Source organism: Aphelocoma coerulescens, chromosome 2 (assembly GCF_041296385.1).
Source record: "Aphelocoma coerulescens isolate FSJ_1873_10779 chromosome 2, UR_Acoe_1.0, whole genome shotgun sequence".
Lineage (NCBI taxonomy): Eukaryota > Metazoa > Chordata > Aves > Passeriformes > Corvidae > Aphelocoma > Aphelocoma coerulescens.
In genome coordinates, this window is record NC_091015.1 from 95,491,826 (window position 1) to 95,509,647 (window position 17,822).

The following is a 17,822-nucleotide window of genomic DNA, read 5'->3' on the forward strand; positions in this document are numbered from 1 at the left end:
TGAAAAATATTCAGTGTGAGCCTATAAAGGGTGTCTGCTCCTGAAGCAAAGGAGCCACTTTGGGGGGACCACATTCTACCATAAGCTGTTCCCAGTGATCTTAGTGAGAAACATACGGGTGGTCTCAAGAGTACAGTTTGATTCTGCATCTACTAGCTGTGTCTCTGTGTTTTGTACTTCAGAGGTCACACACGCTTTCCTACCTTCTAAATCTTCATCCAGGTCAGCCAAAGTCTGCTGGAGCTGTGCTGCAATGAATGGATCTTCATTCTCATGCTTAGCCAAAGCCATTGCTTCATCTTGCCTGCTAAAGGAAAGAGGAGAAAATCACTGGGTCTGTCCCCTTTCTTTCACTTTGCACTGCTGCTCTGAAACACACTGTAATTTCAGCCCCTTTGCTTCCACTGGGGTTCTGAAACCCATTCCCCAAAGTATGAAAAATGTGTAGCCTTAGAGATACACACCACCACAGTGACACATCCACATCTAGGAAGGATCTTGGTGGTGCCTGAGCATACTCAGTGTGCCGACAATCAAAAGATTAAGATTAATAAAGCCTGCAAAGAAATGGTCTGGCTTCAGTGTGAAGTACACACTTCAGCTGGACTGCAGAAACACAGCATATGCCAGGACAAAGGTTTTGCATATCCATACAATTTTAAGGCAGACCACTAACCATCCTGTGCACGCACTGTAACAATACATATACACATTAATTAAATAAAAATTGCATGATAATGAAAAATAAATACAGTCAAAGTACTGTTAGACAATCACTCTGCGTCTTGAGGTGTGGGAGGGAATGAGAGGAGTTTCTAATGAAACATATCAAGGGACCTGATTTTGGCAGAAAACTGATGAAGCTGTACAATGACCTAAGACAAGTCTGAAATCAGAATGACTGCCAAGTGTTGCTTTGGCCTATTAAAAGAAGAAAAGAAGAAGAAAATGAAACAAACTAAAATCCTAACAAAAATTACTAAAATTTAAAAAACTGTAAAACAACCCATATGGCAACCTTGTACACAACAGTCCTCCTTTTTCTTAGAGAGAAAAATCTTGATCAAAACATTTTTATCTAAATCATTGAAATGAGAATTTCACATTGGACAATTTATTTCTTTCAGTTACCTCACCTGAACTTAAGATGTTGTGGTCTATGACACTGTATCTAAGTTCTGCCTCTGTGATTAGCCTGTTGAAAAAGTAGCTTTCCATTCTAGCCACACTTACAACTATCCCAAGGTGGGTGAAGCAGATTTGCCCTTTTCAAGATCATACCCTGAATCACAGAGATACAATAAAAGATGACAGATCTTTTTGTTAGTTCACCAAACACTACCTGAAAAACGCCATTTTTCTTCTTCCCTTTAAGATAGCAATCTGAATAAAAATTCAGGGACATCTCCTGACATTGATTTAAATTGTGTCCAACAACGTAGCTTCATTTTTTGCTATTTTATTGTTTGATTTTCCCCTTGCTCATACCAGGAGCAACTGAAAGCACTTGTTGAAGCATCAGGTATTTTATTTTATTTTAGTTCATTATTTATTTAGCATTTAACTCTCCTTCATGTCTTTCGTAGTAGTTCTGCAGCCTGATCCCTGTACTTTTACCTAAACTGCCTTGCACTTACAGAGCTGAGTTCACGTATGTGGTATTGATAAAAACAACAAGGTACACCTCCAAGGAAGCCTTCCAAAACTGCCATACACACGTTCTTGTGTATCTGAATACACAGATGGGATTAATTCAAGACAACAAGGCTTGATATATGACTAAGAGGTTTCCTAAACTGGAATCTAAGACAGAAATCAGAATGGGTTGTTTTTAAATGCAGAGGAAGAGACAGGGTGCTCTGTGACTGGAATAAAATTTTTTCCAATACCTGCCACTGACCTGAGCTTTGACAGGCCCTGAACATGCCCACAAGCCAATGTGACCTAATGATGCTCAGGTTCAACATCCACACCGCAAGATTCATGGTGAACTGAATTTCCCCCTGATGGATTATGAGGATGGTGGTGCAAATCAGTTACAGTCTTCAGTGCAGGCACCTGGCGCTGTAGGACTGCAGTCCCTCTGTACCCTGAGGTGCACACACACACACAAATCAATGAGATTACTCATCTGAGCCATCTGACAAAAAGATTTACGCTTACTGCAACATTTAAATTGGGAGAGAAGACTGGCAAACAAAACCCTCAATGTGAAGATGTCAGAAAGAATGAACTAATTGAATTTCATATTGTTCTTGCAGTGGAAAGTTTCATAAAATTATTAAAAAATACTCTCCTCTGAGTGCATTTTAAAACAATTTATTTGCAAACTCAGAGAGAGCATTTTGAATGGGAGAATCATTCAAACTGTGCACCAGCTAAGCAACAGGTCTATGCATCATGGAAAGCAAATACCACTTTCTTCCTTACAAAGCTGGTCCTTCAGAATAGTTGTACACAGATGGAGGCAAGTAAGTGACACTGAGACTCTGACCTATTGTGGACAAGTTGTTTCCAAAGCCTTGAAAGAAAAATTTGTAAACTCATGAGACCTAATTTCATGGAGGCGATGACAGCTCACCACCTTTTTGGTACCTGATTGTATTTTGCTGTCTATTGATGGATTGTTCTACAATATAACCAAAATCTGTACTACTAAGGTTGTCGGTGCTGGAATTTCGACAGGAAATAATAGGGTTGAGAATTGTATGGGAAATTTATCTAGAAAAACATATTTGGGATGGGAACACGCATTCCTGGGCTTCAAACACAGAGTGTAGGTCCACTGCACTGCACTGCACTGAACTGTTCTTTTCTCATGTCTATCAGTGGGAATCTTTCAATGACTCCTCATAGCAAAATTATCCTCTCCTTGCTGGGCACAACAGTCAGCAGTGGTCTCTTTCATTATCCCCTGCGCACTTATGCAGTGACTATACATAATTTGCCTCTCAATCTTTGCTTCAATCTCCTTACTTAGACAACTGGGATAGTATTATCCAATTCACAAAATTCTTCTGAAGGAAAGAGAACAATGCAGTGCAAATGAAAGGATTCTTATTTGCTGCTACAGAGGGAGCTTCAGAAAAAGCAGATCTTTTCTTTTGTATTTCTAAATCTCTGAAAGAGCTACTGTTCAATGCATCTCCAAACTCACCTACAAAAGCAAGCCAGAAGGTATAGATTAATCATAAAGGCTTTTCTTAAAATTCTTACCACTGGGAATTTAGAACAGGCTATGTGTTTTGTGAGGTGAAGGTCTGGTAGTTTCCAGTAGCTCACATGACTTAAAAATATGTCTAAGAAGACTCTTTCTCACAGGAAAAGGAAAACAAAAGGGCCTCAAATTTTTTTTTCCATAGTCTTCTTCCCTTCTAAGCCCATACACTTTTCTTTTGTTGACAGCTGTTCTGGCCAGAAGCCAAGAAAAATATGGCTTATTCTGATACCATGTTTTACATTCTGGATAAACATTACCAGTGGTATTTTCTCATACATGCTTTTTTTTTTTTTTTTTTTTTTTTGACTTAGGGAAGAACTTGATAACCTTCACGCTGCCTTCCTGGTTAAAACATGAGGTGCTAAAAATACAGCACTGGTGAGCATTTAGCCCAAGCTCAAAATGGCAAATGTGCACAGTTCCTGGAAGCCTGCGCACGTATTACTTATGTAGATTAGCAGAGATTTGTGCAAGAGCACAGAACGAAGCAAAGTGACTACTAAACTACAGCATTTAATGTTCCACTGAGCTCAGGCTATAACGCCTAAATTACTCCTTGGCAGTCATTTGCGCAGTTGGAGACAAAATGAAACTTACAGCAGCATTTTACCAAATTAGTGCCATGGGAGACATACATTTATGAGAAGGTTTACATTCTAAGAAAGAGAGAAATGTCTCTGATAAAACTCGCTGGAAACGCTGCATTAAAAGAAACCCAAACTAGTGGTAAGACAAGGGATTTTCAATGAGAGAAGCTGCCATTTTGTTATAGTCAAAGCAGGGTCCATAAATGATAAAACTGACCCAAGTCTCTCTGAGCACTTCTTAGGAGTTCTGGTGCAGAAGGACATGCAAGGATGTAGTGACAACTGTGAGGCACATTGAGAGCATTCAGCTTCTCACATGTGCCTTGGGCAGCTAAGAGGGACTGACCAACATGGAAAACTGACATGGTTACTCCAGTTCCAAGGACTGAGTTTTGAAGGATTCAGGCTCCCCTCCCAGCTCTCACAGTTGTCCCAGTCGTCCCAGTCTGGTACTGGGGAATTACATTAACCCATCTTTATGTATCCAAATTTGTCCTCTTTAAAATGAATCCATGATATTCACCTCACACACAAATGCTGCGAAGAGAAATGCTTCTACCTTGTGTATATATCAAGGTGGGTGTTAAAGAAGAGACTGATATTGAAGGATTTTAAGTCATAAAAAGTATGGCTAAAAAGTTAAATGGCTAAATGCTATGGCTATGGCTAAAAGAAGCCTTTTGAAAACAACTTGCTACTCAATCAGGCCAGAAACATGGCATTAAGTAAACTCAGGGTGTTTATATATTCATTTTTGTGAGTGATGCGGTGAAGTACTCTTCAAAAGTGGAGGTAACTGTTTTCTGGAGTAACCAATGGTTTCTACAATCTTAGAGACCGTTTTCCCATTCTTTGCATTTCTTAGGCTAGGTAACTTTTTTTTCATTTCTTTTCAAGGAAGTAATATAACTGCAGCAGGAGAGCAGCTAGTGTAAGCGCTGGACTTTCTAGTCACCTAAGCCATGACCTGACTGGTGATATTTTCCATTTCTACTGCCTCCTGTGAACTTGAGAATGAATTTTTAACCAAAGCCTGTTAAAATTCTAAAGTTGTCGACCGAGCAACCAATATAGTTAGATAGCAAAGTCATCACTTGTGTTAGAAGCATGAGTTCTGAAGTGGCAGGCAACTAGGAAAGGGAAAAAGCACATGGTCATATTCTGTTGAATACCAGATAACCTTCTTTTTTATGTTCTTAGATAGGCAGTAAAAAAAGGCTGCACATATTTTTGAGAGCAAGGTACAGGCATCATTTCCATTCAATTTTTACTTTGTGTTCTGTTTCTAGGTCTGTGGGACTACATCAAACAAAGGTCTTTACGCTGCATTTGTATCTGTGCTGAATAAAAGTCATCAGATATTGAATTTAACGATTTTTCAGTCCTGTAATACACAGGTCCAGTAGTGACTTCATATATACTGCCACCCAATTAACAACAAGAACTTGCAAATAGAGGCAAGGAGGAAAACGAAGCAATTTTTCAACAGCAGCTGGGTTTATGGTCCTTTTACAATTTTCCTCCATGGTTACTGGTCAGGAATCTAAACAGAAAGCAAACGAATATGCTTTTGTATAGTATCATTTTGTGTTTTAATGTTAGAAATCTCTAAGCTCGTTATATACCAGGGTGATTTAAGCTTCCAGAGTGCCCTGACATATGTCAGTGCCAGGGTCCTGCTGCATAAGCAACAGCTTGTAGTTGCTATACAGCTGGATTCATGCCCCCACTCCCCCTCCTCTGGCAACAGCTTCTCAACAGGAAAGCCCACAGGCAGACAGCACTGCCAGAAATAGGCAGGAAAGTGGACTAGCATGATTTAGAGCTTAATACAGCCACATTACCTGTGCAATGTAACATTGCAAGTTAAAAGATAGCACAATTAAATAACTTCTCTTGATTTACATGGAAAAATAGAAACAGAAAAGGACCAGAGCCTTTCTCTCCTGGAAACCAGTACCAGGCCTTCAGCAACCCAAGCGCTCTCTAATATTTAAAATACTCTGCAACTCCAAAGAATAGAGTATTTTTCCAGTGGGTGAGTTTAACAGAAAGACTAATCAGTATTCTTGGCCTAGAACAACTACGAGTATCCATTACTTAACCATAAAATCCACAATATCTTTCCTCCATGAAGATCTGCCAGCAAAAAAGTGCACAAAAGTATCCAAATTTAAAGAGTTTTCTGGAACAAGGGGAAAGGGAAAGCCAGAGATAAGGAAGGAAAACTATGTAAGAAGCAGAGGCTTGCAAATCTGTCAGACATCTGGGTCTTAATTAAATAATTTTTCATCCCTGAGGTTCTCCCTGTCACTTTAACCCTTTCTCTACCTTCCTACCCCTTGAAACTGTTTTCAAAAAAGTAAAACATGCCTACCCAGTTAAAATAAAACCTATCCTATAGAGAAATAACAGAACTAAACTTCCTCCTGTTTCTCAGAGACAGTTAAAAGAGACAAGTAATTATACAGAATGTGTTTGTGCACAGAGGTATATATAATATATACACACACTGCTATTTTTCACTGCAGTTTTTATCTTTCCTTCCTGCCTTCTGCCATTCACTATTTTTATTTCCTCTGACCAGCTCCCAGGCCGAATTCTCTCCAGCTGCTGACTTCTCCTTCTGTCCTGTCCTTCCCAAGTGGAATACAAAACCCTGTAACATTTGAATTTGAATGGACTGAAAATTAAGCAGAACAGGTTCACCCACCCCTATCGTTTCAAGTTTTTGTTTTAAACTAACTTCTCAAAACCTGAACAGTTTAGTAGCAAACAGCAAGTATCTCTCAGGTTGGTAACTAAGAGGACTGTCCTCCCAGTAGCTTCAGCTACCCTGACCAGAGCCAAAGGTAACAAATTCTTCCAAGAGAAAGGGAGGAAATGGGATTATCTCTAGCCAGACCCACTGCACGAACTGATCTCTGGAAGGTTCCCCCACCCCCACCCTATGTCCTCTGCTAGCTGTACGTGAAAAAATATTCCTCTCTCATGGCTACTGAAGCAGACACTCAAGGGAGGGGAAAAATCCCTTTCAGACATTTAGAAGGTATTTTGTCTTTTCTCCTCACACAGGCCTGTATTCATTTCTATCTTTATAACTACAAAGTTCCCTTCACATTTTAAGATACTTTTATTTCTTAAACATATCAATAAATTTAAAACCTTTCAGAATTAAAAAAAAAAAAGTCTGGTATTTTAAAGTGTTTTTCCTTGTCCGAGACAGGCCAGCAGAACCACTCTTAAGAGTGACCCCCTTTAAAACACTGATTTCAGTTGCTTGTAAATTTGAGAACTACACACCTCTGTGAGGTGACAGTCCACAGGACAATTTATAACATGCCCATAATTGTACTATTATTTTATTCCAACCAAAATGTTTAAATTTCTTCCAAGAACAGAGTTTGGAGGAAAAGGAGAGCTGCATTCTGATACATGAAATTCTATTTAATGCTCAGTCCTCTGAAAAAAAGGTGGTCCTTCATGCTCTAACTGTTCACTACTCTGCCTTGACTCTCTGCCCATCAGGTTTCCTTCCCTAAAACAGGAAAATGCCAGCTCTTCATATCACATGAGCACTGTGCAGAGAAACGAATGAAAGTCTGCATGGCATGTGAATACTACTGCAATGAGGAAGATAAAAAGAGCCAAAGGAAATTAAGTCTCCAGATGAGAATTTGAACTGAGTGAACATTGGTATGTCTGTTTTATTAATTGAGCTCTAAAACTTAGAAAGAAAATAAAATTGAGTTCCATCACTTTATCCGAAGACGTTATCATACTGTACAAAAGGGGGGAGCTGAGGTTAAAAGGAGGGAATCTAAGATTACACACAGAGTCTTAATATTGAAGTTACCTAACTTCGAGCACATGACCTAGCATCCCTAATAATATTATTTTAACATAATTTTTAATGTGTAATTATTTATAAAGCTCCAGACAGTAGGTGTGCACGATGTTGTACAGGCGTATAAAACTGTCTGATCCCTGCCCCTAGGAGCTTGCGTGATGACACCACACAAGGGATGGGAAAAGAGGGGGTATGGGAGGACAGGGTTGCAACACTGTGAGATCATGAGATGCACTTACTGCTACATAAGCAACATTTCAGCTTCTCTGTGGTTTTCTTGTTACTCATTTAACACTATATATTAAAATTTGGTGAACAGATACATAATACAAAGACATCAACTGTAAGAAAGGATATGAATAAAGAGAACTATGTAGTACAATGCTCAGACTCAGCAGTTAATATTAAAACATTCACAGCCGAACGTTGCATGTAGTCAATTATTTATACGGGTTTAGCCCTTGGCACCTCCAGCTGAGGTCTGGATTCTGCTCCACCAGGCACTGTACAAATGTATTGTGAGATATGATAGCTGTGTAATGGTTTTTACTGTAAAAAACCAGTCAGTGGCAGAAGGGGATCTCACAGGAGGCGAGACCAAGATGGTTTAACAGGTTAAAGGCAGAGCTAAGAGTAGAACTAGAGTGTTTTGGTATTTGTTTTGATATTTTAATTGCTAAGTAGTTATGTGTATTTAGATTATGATTGCTCGAACAAGAATCCCCAAACCAAACCAAACCAAACCAAACAAAAAAGAGTGCATTTGCAAGTTGCTCCCATGTACAGGAAAACAAAACAGAGGAGGAAAGACCTGAGCTTGGAAACCCTGGAACACATGTACCTTCTTTTAGAAATTTCTGTTTCTGTGCTCTGGGAGCTGAAGGAGATTTGAGCTCTGCTGTGCTCTCATATTCGTTTGTGCAAAGCCCGTGCTTGGTGTAATTTCTGACCTGGCCACGCTCTTACCCTGCAATGTGCTGACAAACATATCCCATGTCAGAGACTGTACCCTTAAATGCTCACAAGTTTCCTTGACTTCAGCAGCAGATGAAGACCCTGATGTGATATTCTAATGCTATCAGGCATTACTGCCACACAGAGACCACCCAGGACATCCAGAAAACAACTCCAGAAACGCTAAGAAAAATTAATTTAAAACTAAACATACAGCTAATTAAAGGAAGCAACATGGAAAAATATTCTTGATCTGGAGCACAGGCTAACCCTTTGGAGCAAGCCTAGGTAAGAACTGTGGACTTGATTCTGCTCTTCTTCGCAGTTCTCCACAGCGAATGGGCAAAATACTGCCTGGACTTTTTTCACAGCCCTTCACACTCCAAATATAATTTGCTTCCACTTTAAGGGTACTTTTCACAATCCACAGAGTACAAAATGATTTTAGTACAAAATCATTTTAGTAAATGATTATTAATTCCTAGGAATTAGTTATTTCACTGGGTGAAAAGCCCAATTTTTAGTCAGTTTTACAATTTAAAATGACAACCTAAATGTTTCCATTATTCTTATTAACCTTTTTTTCCCAAGCCTTAGCCAAATTAGTCACTAAATAAAATTTCTGGCTTCAGTGGAGCTCAGATTCAAGGAGAACTCAGTCTCACTGCTGCTAACCCCTACTACTTTACAGTAGCAGAATGTTCTTCCGATTTCTTTGCTCTTGTCTTCCTTTTAGAATTGAGTTTAGATCACTAGTGTACCAAGTAGAAGATAGAAAGGAATGAGTAAACTGTGTAAAATTTCCCTTTAAATTTTGTAGCTTATGAAATGTACTTAAAACTCTGTATAGCTTGGTATTGGTTGTTCACATGAAGTGCATTTTGACTTGTCTGGGGATTTAAGAGGCTGGTTTGGTCCTGAAAGTAGTCCATTCATCAAAGAACTATGTAAAATTTCTGAGCTCCCAACACATTTTACTAGCAGGGTGGCAGTTGTTCTGACAGTGAAAATGGAAATTGATGTTCTCCAAATTTGGCTGTACTCAAAACTGTACTAAGAATTGATTTATATCTGATTAAAACAAGAATTTGATGCAAATAGTTTTAAAAACCTACTTTTTTTCCCTTTTTTAAACACTTAGGAAGTGGCTTTTAAAAACTTAGCAGCTTGACCTCAAAAGGATTGAGGGTAGCACAATTTTCAAAGCTGTTTTGTTTACAAAGATATGTTAGGAGTGGAATTGGATTTACCTTCAAATATTACTGGAACATTCAGAGCATAAAATTTTAAAAGATATTACTCCCAGCAACACTATAGTGTCAATATAAGTGGTTGTTGACATAAGATTAAAATACATCACAAATGTTAAGTGTTTTGTATATCCTTAAGCTGATCTGGAGCAATTTTGCTGTCCCAGAACCTAAAAAATAAATAGTATTTATGAAAAATAACTGCATTCCCCAAACAACAACAACTGTCTCCTATTTCAGTCCCAAACACATTTTTAAAATTATAGATATATTAGCTAAATAGAGAATATTTAGCATGATAAAATCACAGAAAAAAAGCAAGTAGGAAGCCTAGCCCAACCTCCTGCTCCAAGCAGGGCTAATTTCAAACTAGAACAGGCTGCCCAACATTTTGCCTGGCTGAGTTCTGAGAATCTCCAGACATGGAGATTCCTTGACTTCTCTGGGAAGCCTCTTCCACTGCTTAGCCATTCCCATTTTGAGGATTTTCCTCATATTTAATTTTTATTTCCTTTAGAGCAGCTGGTGACAATTGCTTCTTGTCCTTTCACAGTGTATGCCTGAGAAACCTCATAGTCCTCCTTTTGTTAGGGAAAGACTGCAACCAGGTCCCTCCTTACCAACGTTGCTTTCCCAAGGTGAACAACCCAGCTGCCTCCCATCCCCCTCATACCTTGGCATGCTCCAGTGTCCCAGCTCCCTCAGTGGCTCTCCTCTGGACCCTCTTCAGTTTTCCAGTCTCTCTCTTGAACTGGGGGCCCACTGACAGGACACTACAGCACTGGCCTCTCAGCACCTCCCTGACTGCAATGGGCAGTGCATCACACTATCCTTCCAGCTTGCACTCCTTTGGCTCAGCAAGACCCCTGGACAGCAGTCCTGCTGGACAGTTTATGACACATCCTGCTATCTCTTCTCTGTGCACTCTTTTCAACTAAGAAATATTTTGTGTGTGTGGCAAAGGTAAATCTGAATGCCATGGACATAATATATATCTTTGGCTGAAGTGAAAGATGGAGGGAATACTGCCTTTCAAGAGGAAGTGCATCACAGTGACCTGTGGTCAGTCTTTTATTTGATTAAAAAACCAGAAAAAGTTCCCCCCAAATTGTAGCTGATTAGTATTGTTATTACAGGGCTTTGCTTTGATGTCTTTGGTCAACAAAATGCTAACTTCTTCCTTCCCCACCGAATGTACATGTGTATTTTTCAAACCACTTTAGATCCTGCATTTTGAGGAAAGTTGGGACAGCCTATTTAACTCAAAAGGACCAATCTAAGCCTACTGAAATTAATGGGTTGCTTTTTTGGATCAGGTCTGGAATGTTAATTGCAGTTACGATACCAGCCTATCTAATCCTTCCAATAGAAACTGCATCAGGACCTAAGACACTGCAAAAGGAAAAATCACAAGAAAAATGTGTTGTGGAGCAAGTATCTAAGGGAGGCTTGACCTTGTCCCCACTGATACTGATGGATAAAGAAAAACCCCAAGATCATTCCAGTAGGTTAAATACTGACTTTGGTCTAATTTATCCCTAGGTTATCACCCACTGCATGATCCAAGATGAAGTTCACACTCAGAAATGTGTGGATGGAAATAACTAGGTCATGATACACGCTTTTATGAAGGGGCTACAGATTAGCAGCTGAATGGAGAGAGACCAGAAAGCACAGACTTCATGTCAACTGAGAATTCAGAGGAATTTCTGGCCCCTGTCCCATGACTCTGCAGCATCACACAGAGCGGATCCCTGTCAGTATTACCAGGCCACCCTCCTTGCTGGAGGCACAGCTTCCTATTTGGCCAGTTTGTATTTGCAAAGTCCTATAAATTTTGGTTCCCTTTGCAGCCCTGCCACCAGCTATGTGAGTTTTGGCAAACAAACAGTGTCAGAGTCATTTGTGCTTGAAGGCAGTTTCTAGGTAAATTCCAGGTTCTCGTATTTTCTTGCAAAAACTGCAGAAGAATGTTTGTTTATGCTAAAAAAAAAGAAGGGGGAAAAAAAGGAAATATGCTTTCCAAAGTACAGCACCAGTGGAGGTTAGCATTAGGTGAACAGATACATAAACATACATATATATATATATGCATGCAAACATTTCCAAACCAATCTCCAAAGGTCCCTGCATACAGTCTTTTTCCACCTGGCTTTCGTTGGCTTGAATTTTCCATTATGTGGCCTGCATGTCATTTTTCTGGATCGATAAACAGTAATATTTTAAACACTTCAGGTGCTATCAGAAGTAGAAAATAAACCAAACTGCAACAAAATTATTTCAGACTCCTTGAAGAAATCAACTCTGGAGGGCAGTGGTATTTTGCAAGAAATGTAACTACAAGTTCAAACAAAAAAGTGACCTTTGCCTGTTGCTACAAGTGTGTCGCTGGAGGGGATTTGACAGTGAGCTTTTCACTGGGAGGAGTCACTTGGCATTGGTACTGGTTTATGAAAGAGCAGAAGAAAGTATAAGTTGGTTTTCTTAAATGAGTCCCTACCAGGAGGACATGCAAGATGTTTTCCAAGTGCTGGTGGCAAGTAAATACTTACCTCAGAGGAGCACTGTCAGGTCCCACGCTGCCGCAGTAGGCGTTCCGTACAGGGCACATCTCTGTGCCACACACTGCATCCGCCTCAGCTGGCTCCATGTAGCCATTGACCAGCTTCATGTCTCTCAACTTCATACTGTCATTTTGGGAATCCAGAGATACAATGTCAGACGGGGAGCTCACAACACCCGAGTCCTCTGTGGTGTCCTCTGATGCAAAACAGCTGCTTTCTGACGCCGTTTCTTCCACCTCCGATAGCTCCAGAACCGTGTCATCCACTACATAAACATTATCATGTGCAGACAGCAGGCTCTCTAAATGAAATATAACAAGGAAAGTTAGCTGGAAGTCATCAGTACATAAATCAGAGAGCCGTCCCTTTGTAATTGGAAAAACCCACATGAAATACATTAGAAATGGTGGGAGGCTGCTCAGTATTTGTATATAAGATAAAGATGATTTGAAAAGTGACAAAAATTATGTCCTTTGCTTTTAGGGAAGTGGTTTGCTATGCTGGTCCTGTGGAGTTTGGGTCTTACAAACTTCATAGCAAATCAGTTTCCTAAATTCTCTGAAGAAACAATTTTCCAGGGACAGTTTTTTGAGGAATTAGACTCAAGTTTAAATGACGTGGTTCAAGAAATCACTACTGTTATTCCTTATGGCAACATAGTCTTTTTATTTCTCTTCTATTCTGCCAAACAGATGACATTTCCAATAAGAAGTCTATAAACAAGTAAAACCAGGCAGCATTTCCCCGTCAGGACACTTAACTGGTAAACTAGATCTACTGCTGGCCCAGTGGGTGTCACTGATTTTATCACCCTTCAATTTCGATTTTGCGTTAAGTGGGAGAATAACAATTTTCTATTCTTCAAAGCATACAAAATCTGCTAATAAGTGTACAGAAAAGTAGACAGTACCATGCTTAAAGCAGAAACTTTTCTGATGTTTAGTTATTTATAAAGGAGATCAAGGGAGATGCCCTTTGCATGTTTAATTCTATTAAAAGCTGCAAATTTTGAGAGGAGAGTAGACGCAGTACAGTTTCTTGTACCCTGTTTTAGTTTGGTTCCTATAAGCTAGCCCCTTTTGTGTTTTTTGATAAAAAATACCATTTTAATTTCCCTTAAGAAATGTACTCAACTTCATCCTGCCAATTGTGCCATAAAGGAGAGCTCCCAACCAGGTCAGTAATTTCAGTGACTGAAATTACTCAGTGACGAAACATAGAATCAAGTCTAAACACACTTCTCCTGATCAAAAGGAATCAATAAAGACTAATCTAAATGTTTAATTTGGAATTATAAGTGTGCTCCATTCTCTTTGTGAACCTCAGTAAGCAACAAGGAAGATTAAACAACAGTTTATGGTCTAATCTTCCAGACACTTGTGGTGGATGTTAATTACATGAGAAGGCCCAGGTCTGCAAGTGTGACTAAGATTAAACATACACTTCACTGTATTTTAGGCTCAGAATCTACAACTTTTTGAAGCATACATGAAATTATAGCTCAATAAAATGATCAACAGAGAGAAATACTTCTGAATTACATTGTATAGACAAAAGTATTTTCTTTAAGTCAGAGAACTGAAAACAGCTTTGTCAAAGAATGTCACTGAAATAATTTTGTCAGGATATAGCTTAGCAGTGAAGCTTCAAGTAAAACTAGAATAAAAATCCAGCCAACATTCTCCTTGACTGAGGTTACAAGATGCCATTAAGTACTGAAATTGATTTCCGACAGCAGAAGCAATAAAATTCAGAGGGTTACAAATCATGATTAAACTTTTAAGTGCTGTCAAGCATTGATATTAATGATGGAAGATGATCCAAAGACTCTATTGCAACTTTGGAAGCAATGTTATTTGATTTCTTTGACCTTATTTTCTGTAACATTAGTTCTAGATTCTGAATATAGTCTCAGATATTGTTCCATTTAAAAATGGCAATTGCAGGAACTAAGGATGTGCCACTGAATGGATTTGAGTATGCTTATGACAGAACTACAGTTAGGAAAACACCAACATGAAGGATAAATATAAATAATTTGACATTGAACATCAAATAATAAAACCCCACAAAAACAGACAGTGAACAAACAGGTATGAGTATATGGCTTCTTGGCTTTTAGAGGAACAAAAAAAGCCCAGTAACAAACATTAGTAAAAGCTACAATATGTTAAAACCAGGACAAAGTAGGATAACAAAGAAATCAATTTAAAGAGTGGAAATTGAAGAGTGAAAGCACATGGGAAGATTTTGAAGTAATGCACAATGCAGTATATACACCTCGATGCAAAGAGACCTCTCTGTAACACATGACAAATCTATTGTCAGATGGATGCCATAAATGACCTCCACCCTATAGCTGGCATAGCAATTTATAACCGAGTACCTACTCCCACATCCTGACACAAGGGGGGCAGCCTTTTCCTCCCTCGCTGTCTCTCGCATTTCCTCATCCTCTTCTTGCCTGCCTGCAACTATTTCCTGCATCTTTCTGCTCAGGGATTTAGATCCTTTTGGTCACAGAGACCTACTTGCCTACTGCAGTTCTAACAACACTCAAGTCTCTCCCTGCTCTGCAGCAGGATCCCCACTCCCAGCCCACTGTCCCCACATGTTGATGAACAAAATAAAAACCAATCTCTTATTATCAGAGTCCACGGGTGAATTGATCCCTGTTACATCTGGATCTTGGCAGCTGAATCACCCAGTCCAGAATAAGAACCTCATTTAACAGCAGTTTTATCCCAAAGCATGGATACACAAATAGACATCTTTCTACTCAATGATTAAATTCCCAATGCTCAAGGAAAACCAAAATGTCTCCCTTTCTTCAAGCCTATCAGTTTGACAAAGTGCTTCCCTATCTTTTATCTTCACCAAGACGATTCATGAATTTTTAACACAGCTAACGCATGGCACTGAACAGAGTTATTGGCTGAGACAAACCATTTTGATTGCCACTACTACTTGTCTGAATGTGCAAGCACACATATAAAACACGACTGTGATGGTTCTGTGTCATGTTAACAACCTTGTTTCAGCTAAGAGCAGCACTAAAACACCCGTTTCAAATTTGAGCCATTCTTGGATGGATTAAGTAAGAGCTATTCTTCCTCCTACATGCTTGATTAAGCCTTCACTGGTGCAAACTGAAGATGGGATGGGCATTACTGGGTAATGATACATGACATGAAAAAAACCTGCCTCAACATTACTGAGTGGTCTTGTCTTCAGGAGTCAGAAAATACTTTATAAAACTCTCTAATTCTACATGGAGAACAAGGTAACATTTAGTAGCAGATATGCAATTTTTGCTTTTTCTTTTCTCTGAGGGATGCACATGCAGAAAACCACCCCACACTAACACAGTGTGACCACAATGATGGCACTACTGAGGTTTTTTGTTGGTTGAATGAAGAAAAATCTCAACATTTTCTTCTCTTTCCTCTGTCATAACACTAAGACAAATTCAGGCTCTGATCCTCAGGACCTCATGCAGACATATCCAGGTTAAGAAAGAGTATTCAGCAAGTACTTCAAGATTGAACAAATAACAACTGCCACAGATAACTTATTATTGAAACATTTCTATACAGAACACTGAGTTTTCAAATTTATAACAATGCCAAGATTGTTTTTTCAGTAACATGACCCCATTCACTGGCATCAGGTGGGGTATGATATTGAAAAGTGTGTAGAAATAGGTCCACGGTCATGGCTATTCTGAAGTCTCCATGGGACATCTCAACCCCACGTGAAACTGGAGAGAGTCCTTCAAAGCCTTGCATTGCTGCTTACTTATATCCTGCTTCAGGTTGCAGACACTGCTAAGCCCACATGGGTGCTGCACTGGGGATCTCCCCAGATTCGCAGCAGCAGTGCTGTCGCTGCACAATTAGGTCAACCACAAGTTACAAAGGCTTTCTTACAGAGGGGGATGGACTGGGACGTCTGTTTGCAAGAATGTTGCCTGTGATCATCAAGAGGGAAAAAGGAGAGTAGCTCATGAGTAAAGAATGTGAGCTTCTTGTTTAACACAAAAGAGATCTTGTTGCTTTAATCTCAATAGCCTGTAAGTAATTAGGAAAACACTGAACTCCGAGTTTAGAGGAGTCATATCTGCACTTGTGCAGTTTGATATCGCATATATGTACACATTACTCATACAGAATGCCAATGATGAGGAGACAGATAAACCTCACCTGGTTTAAATGCAAATCAGCACTTTCAGAAATGAACATTTCATTCAATGTGTGAAGACTTCCATAGGTAAAATACTTTGATTATTACTATGAAAATAACCACCATCAAATTTGAATGAGATTAGAATTGGACGGAAGTGTTCAAAAGATGCCTATCCCATCTGGGCTTACAAAATCAGTCACCAAAACCCAAGTCATCACTTCTGAGTCCAGTGGGCACAGGGTGTAAATCCTAACTGTTCAGGAAGTGCTGTTAGCTTCTGGTTTTACAGCACTGCTGATGTTTTGTTATTACATTCAATAAGGACAGACAGAAGATGTAACAGTTGATTGAACCCCTACGTGATGAGTTACCTGAAGTTCACAATCGTTTTAGAGATGCAGAGTTTCCCTAAGTCATCTAACTCTTACTAAGAGGTTGGTAATTGTTTTACAATTTCTTTCATCGTTTGTTCCACTGCCAAAGAACTTTCTTTTCATGGACTAAAATTGCTTTGCTGTAGTTCAAGTGGTCTATTATAATGAAGTTGTAAAAAATTACCACAAACTCTGTGATGTTAAAGAATATTAATTCTTATAATGATCCCCAAATTAGAAAATAATTCTTTCACTGACAGTACTTAAAACTTCTAGCAGGATAAGGAAACACTGCTGTAATTATTTGTCCTGGCAGTAAAAAGTTAACACCGTCACAAAAGACCAGTATTAAGAAACTGCACATTTTTATTCATACACTTGGAAAAGAAGGCTGATGGAAGAAATGGGAAAAGAAAACATTTGTTATGGCAATTATTTACAGAGATTATGAAAATGGAGAACACAGGATTAGCTTAAGAGTTTTCACACAGGTACAATATGTTTTGCTCATGGATCAAAAACCTGTATGTAGAGGTGTTAAAAACCACTCAGTAAGCAGATAAAGTACTAGACAGAATGTGGCAGTCTTCTCCCTATCACAATTAAAATTATTTTAATTCAGTGTGCTTCTTAGCATATCTGAGCCTACATGCATCCTTTCTTCTTTTTTAAAAAATTAAAAGAAACTAAGAGAAAATAAATGACCACTGTTAATACTATTGTTATACCTTAACAAGAGTATTAGAGGAGTGGGGGAATGGATCAATTCCAAAGCACTCCTCTCCCAGCTCCTGGAACTGCCTTGCAGAAACTGAAAAAGAGGTCAGGAAACACTGAG

The 17,822-nt window shown here is 39.1% G+C and overlaps 1 protein-coding gene across 7 annotated transcripts in view; it reads right to left on the reverse strand.

Moving 5' to 3' along the window:
• COBL (cordon-bleu WH2 repeat protein) overlaps positions 1-17,822 on the reverse strand; it is a 169,240-nt gene that overhangs the window by 12,840 nt on the left and 138,578 nt on the right. For 6 of the 7 annotated variants that reach the window (XM_069004120.1, XM_069004122.1, XM_069004125.1 and 3 more), the window contains 2 exons: positions 12,414-12,726; positions 204-307 (listed from right to left, as the gene is read on the reverse strand). In XM_069004120.1, coding sequence (XP_068860221.1) covers positions 204-307; positions 12,414-12,726 — 417 coding nt within the window. The remainder of the gene's footprint in view (positions 1-203; positions 308-12,413; positions 12,727-17,822) is intronic. The other variant, XM_069004121.1, reaches the window with a different exon arrangement.